The sequence below is a fragment of the Lepidochelys olivacea genome, assembly GCF_965140295.1.
Source record: "Lepidochelys olivacea isolate rLepOli2 genome assembly, chromosome: 9".
Classification (NCBI taxonomy): domain Eukaryota; kingdom Metazoa; phylum Chordata; order Testudines; family Cheloniidae; genus Lepidochelys; species Lepidochelys olivacea.
In genome coordinates this window covers 49,380,790-49,402,636 of record NC_140419.1, presented here as the reverse complement: position 1 = coordinate 49,402,636, position 21,847 = coordinate 49,380,790, and the positions used below count along the sequence as shown (strand labels likewise).

Here is a 21,847-nt window from a genome sequence, read left to right as displayed (position 1 = left end):
TTAAAGACCTGGGATGGAAAAGCCTTGTTAGCGCATCTGGATCATTCCCGTGTCAAGGCAGAATTGTACCCTACAATGTTTTATGGTCATGTGTGTATTTATGCATTTATAAATGTGTTTACAGCATTTATATTTGTGTTTACTCTTTAACTAAAGAGTTATGATTTTGAGCAGAAAGTTATAAACTATCCAATTTACTTACATACCTTGGGTCAAGGAGACTTCTCAAAAATTGGAAAAGCAAGAATTGGTCCTGAATAGTGGGGAAAACAAAAAAGAATTAATTTTTTAATATAATAATCTGGTGTTGAGTTGTCTGAAGTTATACCCATTGAAAGAAATATTATTCACTCTTATGGGACTGATGCTCATGAAGAGTCTGGCCAGAGCCGCTGCCTTGAGCAAATCTCCTAAACCAGTTTCATTTGGTATAATTCCTCCTAGCCTAGCGGTGGTTTTTTGGATTGTAAAAGGACTACATGATCGTTATGAACAAGTGCTAGCCATCCGGTCTTAGAAACCCTGCAGCTGTGCTGTCAAGTGAAGCAACCTGAGCTTCACAGATAGATACATTTTAAGGCCAAAAGAGATTATGATCTAGTAGTCTGACCTTCACAGGCTATAGAATTTTACCCAGTGATTCCCACATCTAAAACCGTAACTTGTGGCTGAACTAGAGCATCTTTGGAAAGTCATTCATCTTTAGTTAAGAACTCGTGATGGAGAATTTACGACATCGCTTGGCAATCTATTCCAATGGTTAACTACCTTTACTGTAAAAGAACTCTCTCTTATTTCAGTTTGAATTTGTCTAGCTTCAACTTCCTCCTCTTTGGATTGCACTATGTCTTTGTCTGCTAGATTAAAGAGCTCTCCATTGTTAGATACCTTTTTCCTGGATAGGTAATTACAGACCATCAACTCTGAACCTTCTCTTAGATAAGAGAAATCAACAGGACTCCTTAAGTTTTTCACCATAAGACTCTTTTCCAGACTTTAAATCACTCTTGTAGCTCTCAATTTTTAACATCTTTTTAGAAACCAAGACACCAGCTCGGAACACAGTATTCCAGCAGTGGTCTTACCAAAGAGTGGATAAACTTTGCTGCCACACCACTGTGACAACAGATCTTGACTCTGAGAGGATCTTTAGACCGAACAAGCAGCTCTAAAACACAGGCCTGTAACCCACAAGTTTTAAGAGCCTTATGCAGAAGCAAATGCTGCATGGAGTGTCAATCCTATGAGTCCTTTCAGGAAGTCTTATAGACAACACAGTCCCTGACAGCGTCCTTCCTTCAACATTTATCATAGAAATCAGAAATGGGACGCACCTCTTAAGTGCAGGTTATTTGCTGGATCTACCAGAATTGGCAAAGCTTGTGGTATCAAACAACGAAAAGCTGTTGAAACTATCTAATAAACTTATCAAAAACCAAGACAATCTAACCAAAAGCAGAACTATTTATTATAACTATCACAACAAAAATGGAGGTTGGTTCTGTACCTCCCCAGCAGCAAGACAGATAAGAACAGACTGTCTATATAAAATTGGCTTGATGGACAAACATGTTTGAATGGATCCTGGCAGGCACTATGTTTGGGGCAGCTAGGAAAGCAGCTCTTTTACACCTTGTTTAGGGACTCAAGAGTGAGAATCATAGAATATCAGGGTTGGAAGGGACCTCAGGAGGTCATCTAGTCCAACCCCCTGCTCAAAGCAGGACCAATCCCCAATTTTTGCCCCAGATCCCCCAATGGCCCCCTCAAGGATTGAACTCACAACCCTGGGTTTAGCAGGCCAATGCTCAAACCACTGAGCTATCCCTCCCCCGAATGGAATGTATTGATGCCAAGCACAGAAGGGCGTAGCAGCTTCTTACTAAAGGGAATAGTCTGACTCCTTGCTGTATATTTGTACAGAGGAGAGCACCAAGGGTTCCATTTGTAAGGATTTAGACGTGTTTGGAAGTGATGAGGAAGTTACTCACCTTGTGCAGTAATGATGGTTCTTCGAGATATGTCCCCCTATGGGTGCTCCACTGTAGGCGTATGTGTGCCCCTGCACCTCTAATCGGAGATTTTTGGTAGCAGTGTCCCATAGAGCCGGTGCATGTGCCCTCCCTCCCTCATGGTCTGCCTTGAGGCTATTTAGCACTGCACAGACGAACCCCCCTCACTTCCTTCTCTACCGCACAGCCCTATCGAGAACTTTGCAGTAGAGGGGAGGAGGGTGGGTTGGGGAGCACCCACAGGGGGACACATCTCAAAGAACTATTGTTACTTCACAAGGTTAGTAACTCCTCCTTCTCCTTCGAGTAGTGTCCCTATGGATGCTTCACTGTAGGTGACTCCTGAACAGTACCCACCACTGGAGGCCGGGACTTCGGAGTGGAGTCTTTTACTACAGAGAGTACTGTGGAGTCAAAGATGGTGTCAGCGGCCAAATCTTCAGCGATTGCATAATATTCTGTGAAAGTATGGGCAGAGGCCCAAGTCGTTGCTCTATAGATTGCTGAGATAGAGGTATCCCTACAGAATGTGACTGAGGTAGAAAATGACCTCATGGAGTGTGTATGGACTCTGGATGGAAGCAAGTTGTGCCCTTGATAAGTGACTAATGCAACTAGAGACCCATTTGGATAGTCTTTGAGCTGATATCACAGAGCATTTGGATCTTTCTGTGGACAAAAGGAAGAATTTAGGGGATTCCCTGAAGTCTTTAGTTCTGTCCAAGTAGAATGCTGATGTCCTTCTAATATCTAGCATATGCACAATTATCTCCCAGGTGTTACAATGTGGTTTTTGGGAAAAAACAGGGAGATGGATCTGTTGATTCATATGGAAAGTGCAGAGAAAGTAGGGAGAAACTTGGGATATGGCCTTACAGTTACTTTGTCTTTTTTTAAAAAAAGGCTGTGACATACATGTGCCATCAGGGCCGCTATTTCTCCTATGTGCCTAGCTGAGGTGATGGAAATTAGAAATGCTGTCTTCATGGACAGGTGAGAGAGAGAACAAGTTGCCCTGGACTCGGAGGAAGGTCTATTCAAAGCCCTGAGAACTAGGTTAAAGTCCCAGGCTGGAGCAGGTGGTGTCACACGTGGGAAGAGATTCCCAATGCCCTTAAAGAATCTACTCATTAGTGGGTGAGCAAACACCAAGTGGGAAGCCAATTTCGTTGCGACATGAACCTTAAGGGAGCTGAGTGAGAGTTTAAAATGTAGTGCAAAATCAGAGGGAGGAAAGATGAGGTTGGGTCTGTGTGTTTGGAATGACACAAACTTGGAGTCATTTCCATTTTGTAGATAAGTATTTTGAGTGGTCAACTTTTGGTTGTGTTGCAACACATCTTTCAGCTTGTCAGAGCATTCTGCCTTTAAGACTTAGAACTAAGAAGAAGCCAAGCCTGGAGGTGGAGGACCCGCGGGTTGGGGTGAAGGGTCAGCCCATTGTTTTGAGAGAGCGGGTGAGGGATGGGCTGAAGAGAAACAGGAGGGCATATTGCCATCTGTGTCAGGTAAGGGAGCCAGACTTGTCATGGTCAAGAGGGGCAATCAGAATAACTCTCGCTTTGTCTTGCTGAATTTTCAACAGAATCTTGGATAGAGTAGGAAACTGGGAAAAAAGACATACAAGTGGGCCCTGTCTTGTGGGAAGATGAGGGCAATTACCAGTGAATGTTTCCCCAGGCCAGCCCTGGAGCAGTAACAAGGACCTTTCTTGTTCCGTTAAATAACAAAGAAATCCATAGTCATGGTTCTTCAAAGGGTGGATATATCTTGAAGCACCTCTGAATTCAGTACCCACTCATTGTCGTGAGAAAATTGCAACAGAGACTGTAGGCTGTATCCTTGGTAGACAGATAGCTGAGATGAGCACATTGTGATGAGTGCATCAATTCCAAAGTTTGAGTGCTGTCCTGTAGAGGGAAGGAGATCTGGCAGCTCCTTGGCGGTTTACACAAAACATACAGGTCACATTAAGTCCATCATGACCTTTGTGTGTTGTTTTTGAAGAAAGGCAGAAAGTGTGCACAGGCACTCCTGACAGCCCTTCGCCCCAAAAGAGCTTTATGGAAGGTCATTTCTGTGGAAGGCTATTTGTCTTGAACCTTGTGGTTGTGTAGGTGATCTCCCCAGAGTATTAGGCAGTTGTGTCCCAGGGTGGTGAATGCGAGTAGCAAGAGGAATGCTCTCGCTTGTACTGCATCAGGGTTGGTGCTGATAAAGTCTAGTCACTGTACCGTGGTTAGTATGTCGCTACAATGAAGAGAAACTTGGAGAATACCCTGTGTGGAGCAGTCTGTACTGAAAATGATCCTGCCCCAAAGGTAAGCAATAGGAAATCTCCTGTATGAAGGTTGTATTGAGATATGGAAGTAGGCACCCTGTAGGTTCAGGGCTAGAAATCAATCTCCTTCCTTTAGAGCTGGTCCTAACTGCTGTGAAGTAGGGCAAGGTGACTTCTGAATGGCATGACAGGTGTATAGATGGTAGCTGATTCTGTAAGGTATCATTGTTCAGGCCCTCGACCAGCTCATCAAAAGTGCTTATAAGAGACAGTTTGAGAAGTCATGGACTGGGGTGCAGACTGTTCCCACTTTGAGCCCTGGTCCTCTTACACTGTGGCTCATAACAGCACTGAGATGGTGGGTATTGAGAAGATTGTGACCTGTGGTGCAGTTGAGAGGTATATCTTCTCTTCTGTAACACAGTGTAGATTCCTAAGGAGTATAATGTGGTCTGAGAATCCTTCAGGATGTGGAGAGAAAAATCTGTCTTCTCCGTAAAGAGTTTGGCCCTTCAAATTGGAAGTTTGTAGCTCTTTGGGCAATCTAGAGAGGTGTAGCCAAAAAAGTCAAAAAAACAAACAAACAAACAAAAAAACCACAACACAACCCACCTCAGTTCCACTGTCATGGAGACTTGGGCAGGCAGCTGTAACAGCTACATCCGGTGCTGTCTCTAGGACCAGTCTGGCTATTAACTGACCGTCTCTAAGAATGGTCTGAATCTGTTCTTTTTGTGTTTCCAGTAATGTTCCAGAAACATATTGGGTTTCCCATAATTAATAAAATTGTATTTGGCCATGACAGTTTGGTAATTTATGACTCTAAACAGTAATGTTGTCGATGAATACACCATCTTGCCGAGCCTGATCATATGGAGTTGACTTGGCATCATGTTGCGGATGTTGAAAACAAAGTCTGCCTCTTTGAGTAGAGATGTATGGGGTTTTTTTGGTTTGTTTGTTTACACTCTGTTGCTGGATGGTGCAATGGAGGCTGGTGTCTGCCAGATTACTTTGGTAGGATCTAGAATCGTCTCATTAATTGGGAGGACAATTCTAGATGAGGCGGTGGTGTGCAGAATTTCCACCAACTTGTGATGTGTATCTGCCACCTCCTGTAGGGGAATCTGCCATCCTCTTGGTAAGATCCAGAAAGTTCCTAAAATCTTCACCTAGTGATGAGGGGTGGGCAGCACCGCCTCATCTGGGAGACATGAGGAGAAGCGTGCTGGAGGGGTAGATTCCTCTTCAGGTTCTTTTTCCTGTTCTGAAAAAGCTTCCTCCTGCCCTGACTCAGGTGTCTGGACAGCCAGGCTGTAGCAAACCATCTGGTGGACTCTCCCTGAGAGACATAGGGGATGGTCGCGACATATGTGTGTACGTCGCCCAAGAATTACAATATGGCCTTCGGGGGGAGTGAGGGAGAAAGGTGGGCATGGGCGGTGGGCTTACCTCAGGGGGCCCGTACTGCGATTGTAAGTTAGCTTGATGGAATTGGGGGGTACCCTTGTAGTGTGACAGTGGGCCACAATGAGGGCCAGGAAAATGATCTCCTCCTGGCCAGTGTCAGATTCTTCACTGCGTAAGGGTGGTGCTGACTGGGGTATTGGCAGTATATAGCCCAGTGCCAAGAGCGATTCTGGGTGCCGGGATGTGCTTGATACTGGGGTCCTGGTACCAAGTAATGGGGATTGTGGTTCTTCCCCAATCATCAGGTCTCCAGGGTACCAGAGCTCATGCAGTGCCATGCGTTCATTTGGTACCACAGAGGAAACTCCGTGGTACGCTATCAGTACTGATAGTTGGGCAGAGCACTCCCTCAATGAGAGTTTTGTTGTGCCCAGTACAGAAAGTTCGTTGGTGCCACTGTTTTAGAGATGGTATGGTAATTGTCTATGGGTACTGAGGCCACAGGCAGGGGTGGCAGGTTTGTAGAAATTTTGGTGGTGCCCAGAACCTGCCCCCCACCTACCTAAGGCTCTGGGAGGGAGTTTGGGTGGGGGGAGGAGCTCTGGGGTGCAGGCCCTGGGCTGGGGATTAGGGTGCAGGAGGAGTGCAGGCTCTGGGAGGGAGTTTGGATGGGGGAGGGGGTCTGGGGTGCAGGCTCTGGGATGGAGTTTGGGTGCTGGGTGCAGGCTCTGGGCTGGGGGTGTAGAAGGGGGTGAGGGATGCAGGCTCTGGGAGGGAGTTTGGGGATAGGAGGGGGTGCAGGGGTGAGGGCAGTGGGTCTGAGGATGAGAGGTTTGGGGTGTGGGAGGGGGCTCAGGGCTGGGACAGAGAATTAGGGTATGGGGGGATGAGGGCTCTGTCTGGGGCTGGGGTTGAGGGGTTTGGGGCGTTGGAGAGGCTCAGGGCTAGGGCGGAAGGGCAGCCTGCCCTGCCATTAGTGAATGGTGGGCAGTAGGACCCTGTGGCAGCAGTTGATGCGGGGAGCCAGCAAAGCAGAGTCAGCGTGAGGGCTCCGGGGCCGGGGGAGGTGAGAGGGAGCAGCAAGTGGGGACCAGGGGAAAGACCCGGCCCCAAACACTGGTGTAGCTGGGCCCCCGGGCCCTGAATATTGCTGGAGCCCGGGCACCACATGTGTATATAACTCGCCGCCCCTGGCCACAGGTCTCCAGAGTACCAGAGCAGGTGTGTTACCATGGGCTCACGTGGTACCACAGAGGAGTATCTGTAGTATGCTGTCAGTATCTATGGTTGGGAAAGTGCACCTGGTACCAAAGGTTTCAGAGTAACAGCCGTGTTAGTCTGTATTCGCAAAAAGAAAAGGAGTACTTGTGGCACCTTAGAGACTAACCAATTTATTTGAGCATAAGCTTTCGTGAGCTACAGCTCACTTCATCGGATGCATACCATGGAAAATACAGAAGATGTTTTTATACACACAGACCATGAAAAAATGGGTGTTTATCACTACAAAAGGTTTTCTCTCCCCCCACCCCAGTCTCCTGCTGGTAATAGCTTATCTAAAATGATCACTCTCCTTACAATAAGAAAAGGAGTACTTGTGGCACCTTAGAGACTAACCAATTTATTAGAGCATAAGCTTTCGTGAGCTACAGCTCACTTCATCAGATGCATCAGTTGCATCTGATGAAGTGAGCTGTAGCTCACGAAAGCTTATGCTCTAATAAATTGGTTAGTCTCTAAGGTGCCACAAGTACTCCTTTTCTTTTTGCGAATACAGACTAACACGGCTGTTACTCTGAAACCTCTCCTTACAATGTGTATGATAATCAAGGTGGTCCATTTCCAGCACAAATCCAGGGTTTAACAAGAACGTCTGAGGAACAGTGTGGGGGGGAAGGAATAAACAAGGGGAAATAGGTTACTTTTTATAATGAATCAACCATTCCCAGTCTCTATTCAAGCCTAAATTAATTGTATCCAACTTGCAAATTAATTCCAATTCAGCAACCTCTCTTTGGAGTCTGTTTCTGAAGTTTTTCTGTTGTAATATCGCAACTTTCATGTCTGTAATCGCGTGACCAGAGAGATTGAAGTGTTCTCCGACTGGTTTATGAACGTTATAATTCTTTTGACAGGTTTCAGAGTAACAGCCATGTTAGTCTGTATGCATCCGATGAAGTGAGCTGTAGCTCACGAAAGCTCATGCTCAAATAAATTGGTTAGTCTCTAAGGTGCCACAAGTACTCCTTTTCTTTTTGTTATAATTCTTCACATCCGATTTGTGCCCATTTATTCTTTTACGTAGAGACTGTCCAGTTTGACCAATATACATGGCAAAGAGGCATTGCTGGCACATGATGGCATATATCACATTGGCAGATGTGCAGGTGAACGAGCCTTTGATAGTGTGGCTGATGTTATTAGGCCCTGTGATGGTGTCCCCTGAATAGATATGTGGGCACAGTTGGCAACGGGCTTTGTTGCAAGGATAGGTTCCTGGGTTAGTGGTTCTGCTGTGTGGTATGTGGTTGCTGGTGAGTATTCGCTTCAGGTTGGGGGGCTGTCTGTAGGCAAGGACTGGCCTGTCTCCCAAGATTTGTGAGAGTGTTGGGTCGTCCTTCAGGATAGGTTGTAGATCCTTGATATACCAAAGGGTTTCTCTGTGCCGCTCTTTTAGAGATGGTACGGTAATTGTCCCCTCTCCTTGGGGATTGGTACTATGAGAGCATGAGTGTGGAAGCCCCTCCATCTCTGTCTCTGGGACCAGTGCCTTCGGGATGGTGCTGCAGAGCAGAGCTCACAGCAGGGGGCCCCTTATAGATGCCATGCTTCAGAGCTGCTGGTGTCACCCTACCAAGGTGGCTGCGCTGGGGAGCCCCTCTGGCTGGCCAGTTGCTTCGAGGAGCTCTTTTTATGAGCCTTTCCAGGGGTAGTCTGCTGGTGGCGCTCTCTCTCTCCCCCCCTCCTTCTCCTCTTCATGACTCGACCCCAAAGGCTCCAGGGATGATCGGGGGTTTCCGGAGTCCCCTGCAGACTGAAGTGTTTTCTCCATAGGGAGGCGTTTTAACTTCAGCTCCCAGCTCCTGTGAGGCTGCCATTTTAGCTGTGGCAGGTAAAGCATTTCTGTGAGGCTCTCCCAGGCACAAAGAGTGTCTGGCCATTACAAGGAATTGACTCCTGGCAGGAGAGGCAGGGCTTGGAGCAGACACACCCAGGCATGCCCCTGGGCAGGGGGCTGTCATCCTCTAGCAGGGAGGAATGCAGAAGAAGGTTGTCTTTACCTTTTTTTTTTTTTAAACTAAAAATAAAAAATTATGAGTCTACTAGTGGGGACTGGGGGGCGGGGGGGAGGGGGAGAATGCCCCCAGACAGGGCAGGAAACTGAAGTTCTTTTCCTTTCTCTCTCTCTTTTTTTTTTAAACCCAAAGGAATAAAATAAAACAAAGAAACACTAGCCTAACTACTTTTAAGAAGAACAAAGGTAACAAAACAAACACTACTTATGCTAATGACACAAATAAGGAAGGGACAACTGCTCATTCCTTCTGAGGCCAGTAGAGAAGGAAGGGGGATGGGGGGTTTCCATCCAAGCTGTGCTAAATAGCCTCAAGGCAGACCACAAGGGAAGGAGGGCAAATGCGAGGACTCAATGGGACACTGCTACCAAAAATCTTCAATTAGAGGTGCAGAGGCACACATACACCTATGGAGCACCCATAGAGACACTACTCGAAGAAGAAATGCACCTTTCTGTTTCAGGCTGCACAACTGACCTCAGGCAGGGGGTTGGATGGAAACTCTCCCAGCAACAAGTTATTTCATAAATGCGCAGTTCAGGGGCTTCTACACTTTCCTCTGTTGCAGCTGGTTCTGGCCACTGTCAGAGACTGGACTAGATGGACCTCCAGCTTGAGCTGGTCTGAAAATCCCTGTGAACATGGCCAAAGCCAATGCTGAGAAACACCTGATTCAATTATAAAAACATAGTTCAATCCAAAGTGCGTTTGCAAGTTTTTACCTGAAGATTTTTAATGATTCCCTCAATCTGGTCATTGAAGTGAGTGGCTATCAGGTCTGCCGCTTTATTCGGGCTCAGTAACAGCAGCTCCTGGAGACAGAGGGAGAAAATACACTACCTTTAGTCTTACAAACTACAGGATCATGCATTAATGCTGATCCCACTCATACTGTACTATACCTACAAATCTACATGACCATAACTAGAAGTGTAGTAACAGTGGATGAGGAATGCTTTTTGAAGCAACAATTAAAAAAGATTAAGAGGTACAGAACAGGCAGAGACAGAGCACAAAAATCCTCATACTGGTGACGCATGGGCCTCAATCCTGAGCTGCAGTTGTCACCTCACCAGCTCTTCTTCCCTGCGTTCCACCCCTGTTGCTCTGACAAGACTTCCAGTTAGTGCCAGTTGTGCAGGTGTTTTGGTGATGTGGCTCCTGTTGTGCAGGAAGTGGACTAAAACCATCAACTAATTTCACAGGCCATTCGTTGGCATTCCAACAGTGATAACTTCCGATCAATACAGGCCTCAGCTGGACTGAAACCAGGGACAAAAAGGCTCTATATCATATCTGACATCGTTAGGAAACCTACAACGGAATTGTTCTTCACCAGGGCAGTATCACTACAACAAAACCAGACAGGATGGCAGGTGAAGGGAAAAAGAATTTCCTTTGTGAATTTATCTAATTCATTCTGTTCTGATTAGAAGCACTTTTTCCTCAATTCCATACTGTCCTCACAGGTCATACATAGATTAATTTTCCACTCACGCATTTATGTTGGTAAGAGTAAGTTATTCACATATAAATATGGCACCAAGGAGCCTGAAAAGCACTGAAAGAATGTGATACAGCACTATTCAGGGACTAGCACAATAGATACATTATAGTGGGCCACTACTAAAGCAATATAAAAGGTGTTTCTAGCAAAGCCTACCTTACAACTACTCAGAACTTTGGCAAAAATATTCTTTTCAGACGAGGAATGGACAATTTGATTAGGTCAGAGTGATTTCTTTTGCCAAGTTTCACATAAAATGAATCATAATTTACAGTTACCCAAAGTTAAACAATTAGAAGCTTTGAGTTTAAGTTTAAATAACTGAAAATGATCATTTTCAAATGAAATTCGGTACATCATTAATCCTCATGGAGGATAATTGTTTAGCCTACTTTGGAGAGAGATTTTTCATCCTGCAAGATAACAATCGTGAAAAATAATGTACCAAGAAAGAACAGCTTTTCAGCCCTATAATTACACTGTCATTGAAATATAGTTTTGATGACGAAAGTTAACTTGAAAACCAGTAATTTACCAGAAACTTGGCCTCCAAATGAATAAAATAATATCCACCACTTCGGTGTTATACGAATAGCTGACAATTTTTGTCTCAAGCTTTTTAAAATTGTGTTTGTACTGAACTTTGAAAAAGGGGAAGGAGAGTTGTTTATTGGTTAGAGCAGGGGACTGGGAAACAGGATTTGTGTGTGTGGTATTCCTGACTTTGCCACTCACATGCGGTGTGATTTTAACTTAACCTCTCTTTGACTCAGTTTGCCTCTGTAAAATAAGGATATTGTCTTCTTTACAAGACACCAACTCAGCGTGCATTGTCGAGTGCTTTGATGGAATGCACAGTAAACATGCACACTGTGACTACTGAAAATACACACCCACACACCACAAGACAAAATGTATAGCAGCTATCAATTCCTCCTTTGCAGTGCTTCAGGAAACTCCTCTTCTATAAACCCTACCAAAACCAGCTATGCCATTCTCAAAGACAATACTCTCCTGCCTACAAAGAAGCACAAGGTGGATAAGGGAGAAACTGGTTTAAATTCAGAAAAACAAGCAATTCAGTCTATGCTGTACCTCAATGTGTTTCATAGCCTTCTGCCACACTGACTGCTTCTCCTCGGCACTGTACCCAGGAATGGATAGGATATTGTGGATGTAGTTGAACACTTCTTCCTGAAAGGCATGAACTAAGAAGGTATAGTATGTTCTGGGAAGTGCATCAATGACAGCTTGCAAACTCACTTATTTGGACAGTGATTTTCAGACTACCCACTAAACTGTATTTGCAACGTGGACAATTGATTATTTAAGGATTTCTTTGGTTGTTAGAAGAAAAGGGGTACTTGTGGCACCTTAGCGACTAACCAATTTATCTGAGCATAAGCTTTCGTGAGCTGTAGCTCACTTCATTGGTTGCATCCGATGAAGTGAGCTATAGCTCATGAAAGCTTATGCTCAAATAAACTGGTTAGTCTCTAAGGTGCCACAAGTACCTCTTTTCTTTTTGCGAATACAGACTAACACGGCTGCTGCTCTGAAACCTTTGGTTGTTAGAGGTGAAGATGAACGGATAGGGAGGTTTTAACATCATAGCTCTGCTCACAGAATTAAGACAGACAGTCACAGAAGGAGCGCACTTCAGAAGCAGTACTAGGGCTAGCCCACCTTGGGAAGCGCCACTTCCAATGACTAAACTGTTGGACAACCTCAGCTACTGGTAATAGTTAGGGTTTGACCTAAAGTAGTTCCTAAAGGAACAAAGGCAAAGTATGAGGAGGAGTAGAACTGTATGTGAAAAGAAGTGGCTGAGATTAGCTTTACTCAGAGTAGCTTTACTTGGATCTCCTCAGTTATTAGAGCAGTCATCTTTTTCCCTTCTGGGGAGGATGGAATGTGACCCCTTGACAAAGAGAACAGATGAAAGGAGGGAAGAGAGTATTCCTTCAGAGTGAAGGTCATTGCTCCCACCTTCCCACTGTATTGCTTGCTATTGCTCACATTCTCTTCAAGATTCTCCTGTGTCGTCCTCAGCAGCTCACCAATTCTCCTTTATCCTCCCCACTTCCACCTATCACTCTCTCTAGTCCTCTGTTTCTTCTCCCTGTCTCTATTATCCACTTTTCTTTTCACTTCTACTTTTCTCCTTCTCCCATATAGATTTCAGCCTGCAAGTCTATAAGAAGTTCGCAATATCAGATCTAATATTCCAAAAAGAGAAGCTGCAAGGCTCTTCTACTGAGTCATGCTGCTGTCAGGTGTGAAAATTGGGCAGAAAAATGCAGAGTAATTTTCATTGACCTAATGAAAGAGCACTTAATTGCAGCCAGAAAATAAGAGGGGTTTGAAGTCTCTCTCAGGAGAGGGAATCCTGGGCAGGGACAGAAGGGAACTGCTGGGAGAAACACTGGGAGCATGCCAAACTTAGGAGCAAGCCTAACCTCAGATGTATGTTGTGTTGTGGTTTAAGTTAACCAAGACAAACCCCAAGAAGAAGGTGACTTTTGGACACTAACCTAAGCCTCAACTACCCTAGAGAGATCAATTGTAAAACTGACTGGGAGGGGGAAAAAAATTCAAATCTAGATGAGAATTGAGAATTTTTAAGGACATTTTACTAAATACAAATTCCGTAAGCATTTAAGAATGCTGCATCAGTTTAAAAAAATCCTGGTTCGATGAAGTGAAAGCAACAATAAAAAATACAAAGATAATCTATAACACGTGGAAAAAACAGGAAGTTGATAACAATGAATATAAATCAGAATTAAACAGACATTACAGAAAGTTGGTTTAGATGATCATAATGACCTCTTCTGGCCACAGACTCTATGAAAGTATCAAAAGAAAAATCTATGGCCAGCTAAGTTAAGGATAATAAAAAGATTTAAAAAAAATATATTAGGAACAAAAGGAATTGTAATAACGGTTTAGGTTCATAACTAAATGAAGAGGGTAAATTATCAATAATGATAAAGACAAGGCAGAAGCATTCAATAAATATTTCTGTTCTCCATTTCGAAATAAGCTGGATGATGTATTCATATACTAGGATGATTAAATACTTTCTATTCCAACCATAACCATAAGAAGGATGTTAAACAGCGTCTACTAAAGATAAAAAATGTAGGGTCAGCAGGACTGGATAATTTGCACTCAAGAGTTTTAAAAGAGTTGGCTGAGACGCAATTTGACCCACTTGTGTTAGAAAGCTAATGACAGCCAACTCACTTGGACTAGCATAAAAGAGCCCTAGTATGGATGCAAAAGCAAACCTTACAGTCATTCAGGATGGGTACTGTAGACACATTGAAAATCAGCATAAAACAATTAACTGCTACATACAACCAGTTGAACTCTCTAGCGTATACCAGGACTCAGCATGTGCCCAGGGTTGGCAGAAAAGGAGGGGGTTCTAACCTTACAAGGTCGATGACAGGGGGGAAGAGGAGCTACTCTCTTCTTGGCTGAGGAAACGTTAAGAGCATCACATATTTACCTACCTTTCTCACTGGATCGCGTAAGTAACAATCAATGATTTTGTCATAGAGATGCTCCCGTTCATACATAAACTCACAAATTTGATAGCTGAAATAAAGAAAGTTTTCCATGTTAGAAAGACTCCGCTCTTTGACACCAGATAAGAAATGGAGTATAGAATGTCCATCTCACTCTCAGCTCTGAGGCAGCAGAAAACAATTACACAGCCCAGACATGAGGGGATAAATATGTAACTTATAAATAATAATATAATATGGGCATTAGAAGTATAATTCTAATTATTAATGAAGTGTCCTGTCTAAATCCTGGAGGAATATTTCCCTGCTGCCTTTGTGAGTGGAAGAGATGCTGCCCCTAGAAACCTGCTCATTATCTCCAATCATTTGTGATGGAACTGAATGGTTATCCTGGGCTGTTGGTTAGAAACCAAGACAGAAAACTGAGGATGCAGGGAAAACAGCTGTATTACAGGGATGATCAGCTGCATTTTGTTTCTGCACTGCTACTTCAGACAGGTTTGGCACCCCTCAAGTAAACCAATTACTTGGTAACAATCTGAGTTTTCCCCTTCAAAAAGTGTCTTATTGGTCAGAGAATAAAGAATTCTTTCAGGACTGTCTTCTGCCATTTTTCACAGATTCATAGATTTTAAGTCCAGAAGAGACTATTATGAACATTTAGTCTGACCTCCTTCCTAGTCAGAGACTCTCACTCAGTAATTCCTGCATCAAGTACAGAACCTTCTAGCTGAGCAAGTGCAGATCTTTTAGGAAGAGAAGTCCAATCTTGATTAAAAACTGTAAATAATGGAGAATCCACCTCATCATTCCTGGGTAAGTTGTTCCCACGGTTAAGTACTAACACTGTTGAGAGCCCCAGGTTTTTCGCAAATAAGACCACCACAAAAACAAAAACACAAGATAAAACAAAATACAATGAAAAACTCTCATCACAGCAATGACTCCTACCCTGTGGGCTGGGCCTCAGCTTCCCACTCCAGGCGTTGCAACCTGCTGCACAGGGTCACAATATTACTTATGTTTGGCCTGGCGGCCTCTCCATCATCATGACAGAAGGGCAGCCAGTCCAAACCTGAGCGGCACTGCAACCCTGTGCATCAGGTCGCAATGTCAGCTGTGGGAAGCCAGGCCTACCTCTGCAGAGTGAATACTGGGCAGGCTCACTCAGCAAACTCCTGCCTGGGGACAGGACCCAGCACCCCCATGTGGACAAAATGGATAAAATTAAACACAAAATTCCTGAAAAATAAAATGAAAAACTATAAAAAACAACAAAATGTCATAGGGTTCTGAGATTTGCATTGTATTTCTAGGTGAATTTGTGTAGCTTCAAAACAAGTTTTCAGCAAAAGTGCTCCCAAACAATGAGACACCTGTTTACAGAGCAGAAAATGCAATTTTTGGGAACCAACTTTATTAACAACAAAGTAGGATCCCAAGAATCAGTGGAGCCTGTGATGCTGCACCCCGTAATGCTTTATGGAAATAGGCTTATGAAAGTAAATGTGACATAACTGGAATATGTTTTATGCTAGATATGCCACGTAACATATCTCTGCAAAGGTTATGATCTACTGGATATATTCATCCTATTTGTATGCATGTATCATTTTTGTATTTGAAGTTATGAATATTAGCTATGTACTTGTTTAATTTTAAGTAGCCTCAGTGAAGCAGTTGGTCAGCTTCCTGAGAAAAGACTATTCTCAGTAAGTGCCCAATCAAGAAACACTTAAGCTAACAATGAACTTGGAGATGCCAATCCACACCTGAGCTTTCCCAGGAATGTGGCCTGGCTGGTAAGGAACTCAGTCATTCATGGACATGTGACTTGCCCATGTGACTCCAAAACTCCATCTTGGAGCTGGATTCTGGATAGGAAAAAGGGGGGGGGGGGTGTGTCTCCACCCACAAGAGAAAGTCTATTTAGGCCCCTGGGAGACTCCTCCATTTTGCCATGTGCACGTGGTTTGCTCACGAAAGGCTGAAAGGAATGCTGCTAAGTGGACCAATTCTTCAAGCCCAAGCAACAAAATTTGGAAATTTAATGGGGGATGAATCATTCCAAGCCAGCAAGGGGTTTATAAGTCGTTTTTAAAAGCGTCATGGCACAGCGCAGGTATCGATTTCTGGAGAAAGCCGATCAGCCAACGTATCGGCCACAAATGCGTTTCCCACCAAGTTAAAATCTATTTTACAAATGAAGACTACCACGAAGAACAAGAAGAACAACTTTATAATTGTGATGGAAAAAAATGCGAGCCAGAAAGAGCAGAAAATAACGGCTTTTTTTTCTAAGTGAATCATAAGACACTTCTTTCAGCATGGCCCTCCTAACCCACGATCCATTAACACACGGTCGTGACGGCTTGACTCCCAACATCTGTGCGTAAATGGGTCTGTACTGTACTTGTAAATTCCTTTAGGATGTGGACCCCCCCCCCATCCTCCATAGTCACCCATCATTACATTACAGTCATTACAATATGCCCTACATAGACCACGTGAAACCTGACTATTTTACTTTCCATGATGGAATCAAATTCAAAGCTAGTCAAGTTTCACATGATTTGGGGTTCCACTCTGGAAGGTTCACACAGCTCTGCAGAAAGTACTGCTAAGAAGAACTGAAAACAATGAGGATGACATTAAATACAAATGGACTGAGAGAGATTAGATACAAACTGATAATAAGGAAATAAAAGTGAATATGTTTGGGGGAAAGAAATCCAAGCACAGCTGCAGAACAGCAGTGAGATACTTGGAATGACTACATATCTTCAGTGATGATTAGAATGGCTGAGAGGGCTACAGGAGGACTTTTAAAAACCAGGTAATATACACTGTAAAACCAAAAAAAGCTTACAATTCAGCTTTTTCTGCCATAGGGATGAGACGATTCTCTTCAAATTGTACTATCCCTCCAGCTTGCAGTAGTTCTAAAAGGACCTGAAGAGATATTCAATAATTATTATTTGTTTTGTGGTAGTACTACAGCCTCAGATCAAACAAAGATTGTACCTGTCTGAAAGAGCTTGCAACCTAAAACCAAATATTACTGTTGGGTTTTAGTTTACTTTTGGTTCTCCATCAATCTGAAGGTCACATTTCCCAAGGATTTTCCTGATGGTGCTATCAAACACAAGACAAGTACAGGAAAATGGGTGACCCTCTCTGCCAGTGATACCCTAGCAACAGGGAGCAGGAGTTACGAAGGAAATTCAATGACAGAGAAAATCAAGTAGCCTGGATCTTCCCAATTAATTAACTTAATGTCAGAGAAGGTGATAAGACACGACCCACCAGGGAGAGGGAGAACTTGCTGCAAGGATGATAAAGGAAAATAATTAAGAGGCTACAAAATGGAAAACTAATTATTAAACAAAAGCAACTAAACTTAGGCCTTGTCTAAGTGAGACAGCTGCATTGATTTTACTTCAACTGGCTTTTAAATATTTGCATATTTTGTCCTGGTTTTAAGTGGGAACATTTTCATTTTCTACTCCAACTCCAGCTCTCCCATAGCATCAGTTATTCTTCCACAGAGATAGGCAGGCTATACATATCAGGAAAAAGACAACATTTAGGTACATGTAAGACCTAGTGAGACTGAAGCATAAACAGGAATTGAAGTAAAACACTTGAGCCCAGATATCGCAGTGGTAGCAGCGTGGGGGGAATGCATTGTCCCAGCTAAACCTAGACAAATGCCATGTTAACTCCATGTGTGTCATACTTTCTGCAGGAGTCTAGATTAAAAGATTCCTGATGGCCCTGGTTCATTTGGGGACAGGAGAAAGGTTCTCTCTCTTTAAGGGGCTGTTTCAGACCCCAGTAGTTGGGATCTATAGTACCCATCTCCAGGCCCTGTTATGCCACTGCTCCTGGCTGTGCCCTGCTCTGCCCTCCTTTCCCACCCCCCATCTCCCAATGAAAGCTTCCATTTTGGTACATTAGCTCCAATACAGCCTGTGGTCACTCATTCTCTGTCTTCTGACCAGGTTAACCCTCCTCTAGAGATTGGTAATTCCTAGCACTTCTTTTTTTGACCAGTTTGTCTCTTACACATAGTGAAATACACCTCTAAAGACTGCTACCTGCTGTCTCTCTGAGTGTCGGGAATCGTCATCAGGGCTGCATAGAAATTCAAGGACCTGGTCAAGGAGAAAGATGACTATTTTCATTATATATTAAAAAAACAGTGAGGAGTCCTTGTAGCACCTTAGAGACTAACGAATGTATTAGGCATAAGCTTTCATGGGCTAAAACCCACTTCATCAGATGCATGGAGTGAAAAATACAGAAAGCAGTATACACACACACACAGCACATGAAAAGATGGGAGTTGTCTTACCAAGTTTGGGGGGGGGGGGCAGTGCTAACAAGGCCAATTCAATTAAGGTGGAAGTAGCCTATTCTCAACAGTTGACAAGAAGGGGTGAATATCAAGAGAGGGAAAATTACTTTTGTAGTGCTAAGGAGGCCAATCCAATGAAGATGGACGTTGGTCGTTTCCAACAGTTGATGAGAAGGTGAGAGTATCAGCAGAGGGAAAATTACTTTTTATAGTCACCCATTCACTTTCAGATGTTTGTGGAGCCTTACTCTAAGGCTCTGACGCCTTTCATTAAATATGCTATTATCCATTAGTATAACCCTTATAGACTTGCCTGCTTTAGGGTTTGTATGCACTGGTACACCAATTGGTGCAAACCCCTAGTAAGGTACAGCATACCCTAGTTTCAGACTGTACAGAAACATGCTGTGTATTAAACCATTCCTTATACAAATCCATATACATTATACTTAATTGATACAGGCTTAAATCAGGTAATCTGTTGAGCCCTTTATTCTGGCACCCCACAGTTAGTGGCATGACTATACTGTTCTCAGGGAGAGGGTTGCAGCCAGTGTCAAAAGATTAACATTTTGGTTCTCTCCTTCCCAACACCCGCACTCTCCCCAAACACACAAAATCTATAGGAAACAGATGGAAGCCTGCCTTTCCATGGCAAGGAAAGACTCCAGGGTCTGAGGAAAAATAAAAGGTAAAGAGACACTATAACATTGTTACTGCACACTGTCTTCACCTCAGGAGATATGTGGAGGGGTCAGAAGCAGAGGTTTCTCCCATATCTCACATAATTACATAAATCACAGCAGGCTGAAATAAGAACAAGTATTTAAAACATTGGCACTTTTGTGCTGCCTTCTCCGTGTAGTTTCTGAAATCACAACCACTGAGCCCCCACCCAGTATCCCACCTACTATGTGGCAGGTAACCGATCTTTAGTACACCTGAGCCTACAGTGCAATTTTCAATTTATTTGTGGAACCTGCATGTCAGAGACCTCCATATACAGCTGAGGTTTCCTCAGTGACAATGGAACATTTACCTGGTCAAAAAGCGTCCTGTTTACAAACAGCGTATTGTTGGGTTTAGCGAGCTGCCGGGCAAGAAAGGTAAAAAGACAGCCAACTTGTGATGGGGTGAAATCAGAATTTTCCACCATAACCTTGTGAACAAGAGAAAAAACAAACATGATTTATCCATTATTCAATCACCTTTGAAACACACAAAACAAGACGCCACAGCATGACACACTAGAAGTTACACTAGCTGTACCAGAGTGAACTCTGAGGTGTTTAGAGAGCAGCACAACATCTTACAGGTTTTCCAAGTTGTGGCATCACAACTCTGCCTAGTGATCAAGCCTGCTACTTCCTTACGTGCCCATTCAACATAATGTACTTCTGTCGTGAAGACTGTGAATGAAACTAACAGTCACCCTGTGGGGTATTCATTCCTGCATGGTTTTAAAAAGTAGCTTTGCCTCCCATTTCAGATTAGCTCAGATGTCCCAGTAAGAAAGCAAGTGCATGACTAGCAGCATAAGAGAAAGCTGGAAAAAAGGCACAAGTGCCTGGAACAGAGTGAGTACAGGGGAAGCCAGGTGGGGCTGCACTTAGATACCCAAGCAACTATATGTATCTCTCTATGGCTGGGTAAGAGGATTCCTGAATTAACAAGGAAGGCATACTCAGACATGGTTACCTGAAGAGATGAAGTGCATGACTGCCTACACCCACTACTATGGTAGAGGCACCTGACTGAATGTAGACAGGGTTGTGCTTGTGCTTCCAAGGGTGTGAATTTGCACACATGCTCTGATACTTTAAGGACTCTCAATAAAGGGAAGTCTGAACAAGCTTAGCTGTCTGGAGCCCTGGAATAAAAAGGGGATATCTGTGCCTAGACTTCACTGTCTGGGGAGGGGACTCCTACAGGAAAATCTGTGGCTATGTTCTGGGAAATAAGTTACTGAATGAACAGGAGGGTCTCATTGCCTGTGCATGTGTACAATGGGGTGCTGTTCCCAAGCATGAATGCCTGTGAAGCAGCTGAATTAAGAGGACCAAGTTTTTAGCCATGCTCAGTATCTAAGGAGCCCCCAGGCCAAAAGTTTCCAACTTGAGTACTTAGAGCCTATAAATTGCAGCCCTTCAGGGAGACTCAAGGAGAAAAAAAAATCATTTGATTATGAATTGAGAGACCGATTCTGGGGTGCAATCCAAACCAGTGAGGGGTTGTCTCACTAACTGCCCTGTAATCCTGGGTGCTTCCCAACGCTTTGCTGTTGTAGCTCCCAACCTGGGCTGCTCACAACCTGCCTACCAGCATGCAGGTCACACCTGAGTGTCTGTGCATGCACGGCTGCAGAACCTGGTCCAGCAGCTGTGATCCCAGCAGCCTGCCAATAACACATCAGTCACACACTGACTTCCACCAGCCTCGGTTACAACCAGAGAGATGACCCCAACACACTCCAGTCCTGAATTTCCCCCAAATGTCCCTCAAGTGCCCAGCCCTCTCCTGGACGGGTCCTTTGCTCCTGTAAACAGACAAAACCCACATCACAGCTTATTAATTTAACGGGGGTAAATACACTCTTCTCTTTAAGCATAGCACTGAGTTAGTTTATATTAAAATAAAACAAATTTGTTAGCATCACTTAACCTATGTCCTATTGCTAAGTAAAAGGGAGAAAGTTAGACAGTGTTATAAGGAAGTAAAAATGCAACCTGAATCTAAAAGTTTAGAACTTAATCTAGCAAAATACAGGCTTTGCTCAACATAATCTTTGTGCAAGAAAGAAACTATTACAAGAGTGCGTAGGTGTGAATATAGGGGTGCTTAGTGTCAGAGTTTCCCGAGCTGTACTATATGATTGTTAAACGGAGGTGTTTGAATCAGCCTCACCAATACAGGAGGAAGGAGGTGTTGCCCCCCCAACTGCCTTCCACTTCTTCCTAGCAGCCCCCAAGCAGCTCTGGTGAGCCAGGAGCATTCTGCACAGCTGTTTTGCCTTTCTTGTTGCAGCTGCTCAACAGCTCCCACACTGGCTGTTTGCTGAATCAGAGAAGGGGGGGAACCAACACTGATTGCTCCATTGCCAACTTCTGTGCTGAGTTTTGGGAGTCCCAAAGAGAGCACTTAGCAAAGGATGGCTCCCCACCCTACGCAGCCACCAAGGGCAGCCCAGCAAAAGGGGCGTCTGTCTTCATGAACAAGGTCAGCTCCCAGACTACTGCACTGGGCAGCACAGTATGGGGAGGAGAGATCAGCCCTCCGTGGAGAAAGAAGTGGTTCGAGACTATTTAGAAAAGCTAGACGTGCACAAGTCCATGGGGCTGGATGCGCTGCATCCGAGAGTGCTACAGGAGTTGGCGGATGTGATTGCAGAGCCATTGGCCATTATCTTTGAAAACTCATGGCGATCGGGGAAGGTCCCAGACAACTG

At 44.0% G+C, this 21,847-nt stretch overlaps 1 protein-coding gene across 4 annotated transcripts in view; it reads right to left on the bottom strand.

Annotated features, from left to right (window-relative positions):
- The window catches only part of VPS8 (VPS8 subunit of CORVET complex), a 223,278-nt gene that overhangs the window by 86,671 nt on the left and 114,760 nt on the right, over positions 1-21,847 (bottom strand). For all 4 annotated transcript variants that reach the window (XM_084638357.1, XM_084638358.1, XM_084638359.1 and 1 more), the window contains 7 exons: positions 19,442-19,561; positions 18,143-18,199; positions 16,912-16,994; positions 14,028-14,112; positions 11,602-11,700; positions 9,722-9,811; positions 207-253 (listed from right to left, as the gene is read on the bottom strand). In XM_084638357.1, coding sequence (XP_084494483.1) covers positions 207-253; positions 9,722-9,811; positions 11,602-11,700; positions 14,028-14,112; positions 16,912-16,994; positions 18,143-18,199; positions 19,442-19,561 — 581 coding nt within the window. The remainder of the gene's footprint in view (positions 1-206; positions 254-9,721; positions 9,812-11,601; positions 11,701-14,027; positions 14,113-16,911; positions 16,995-18,142; positions 18,200-19,441; positions 19,562-21,847) is intronic.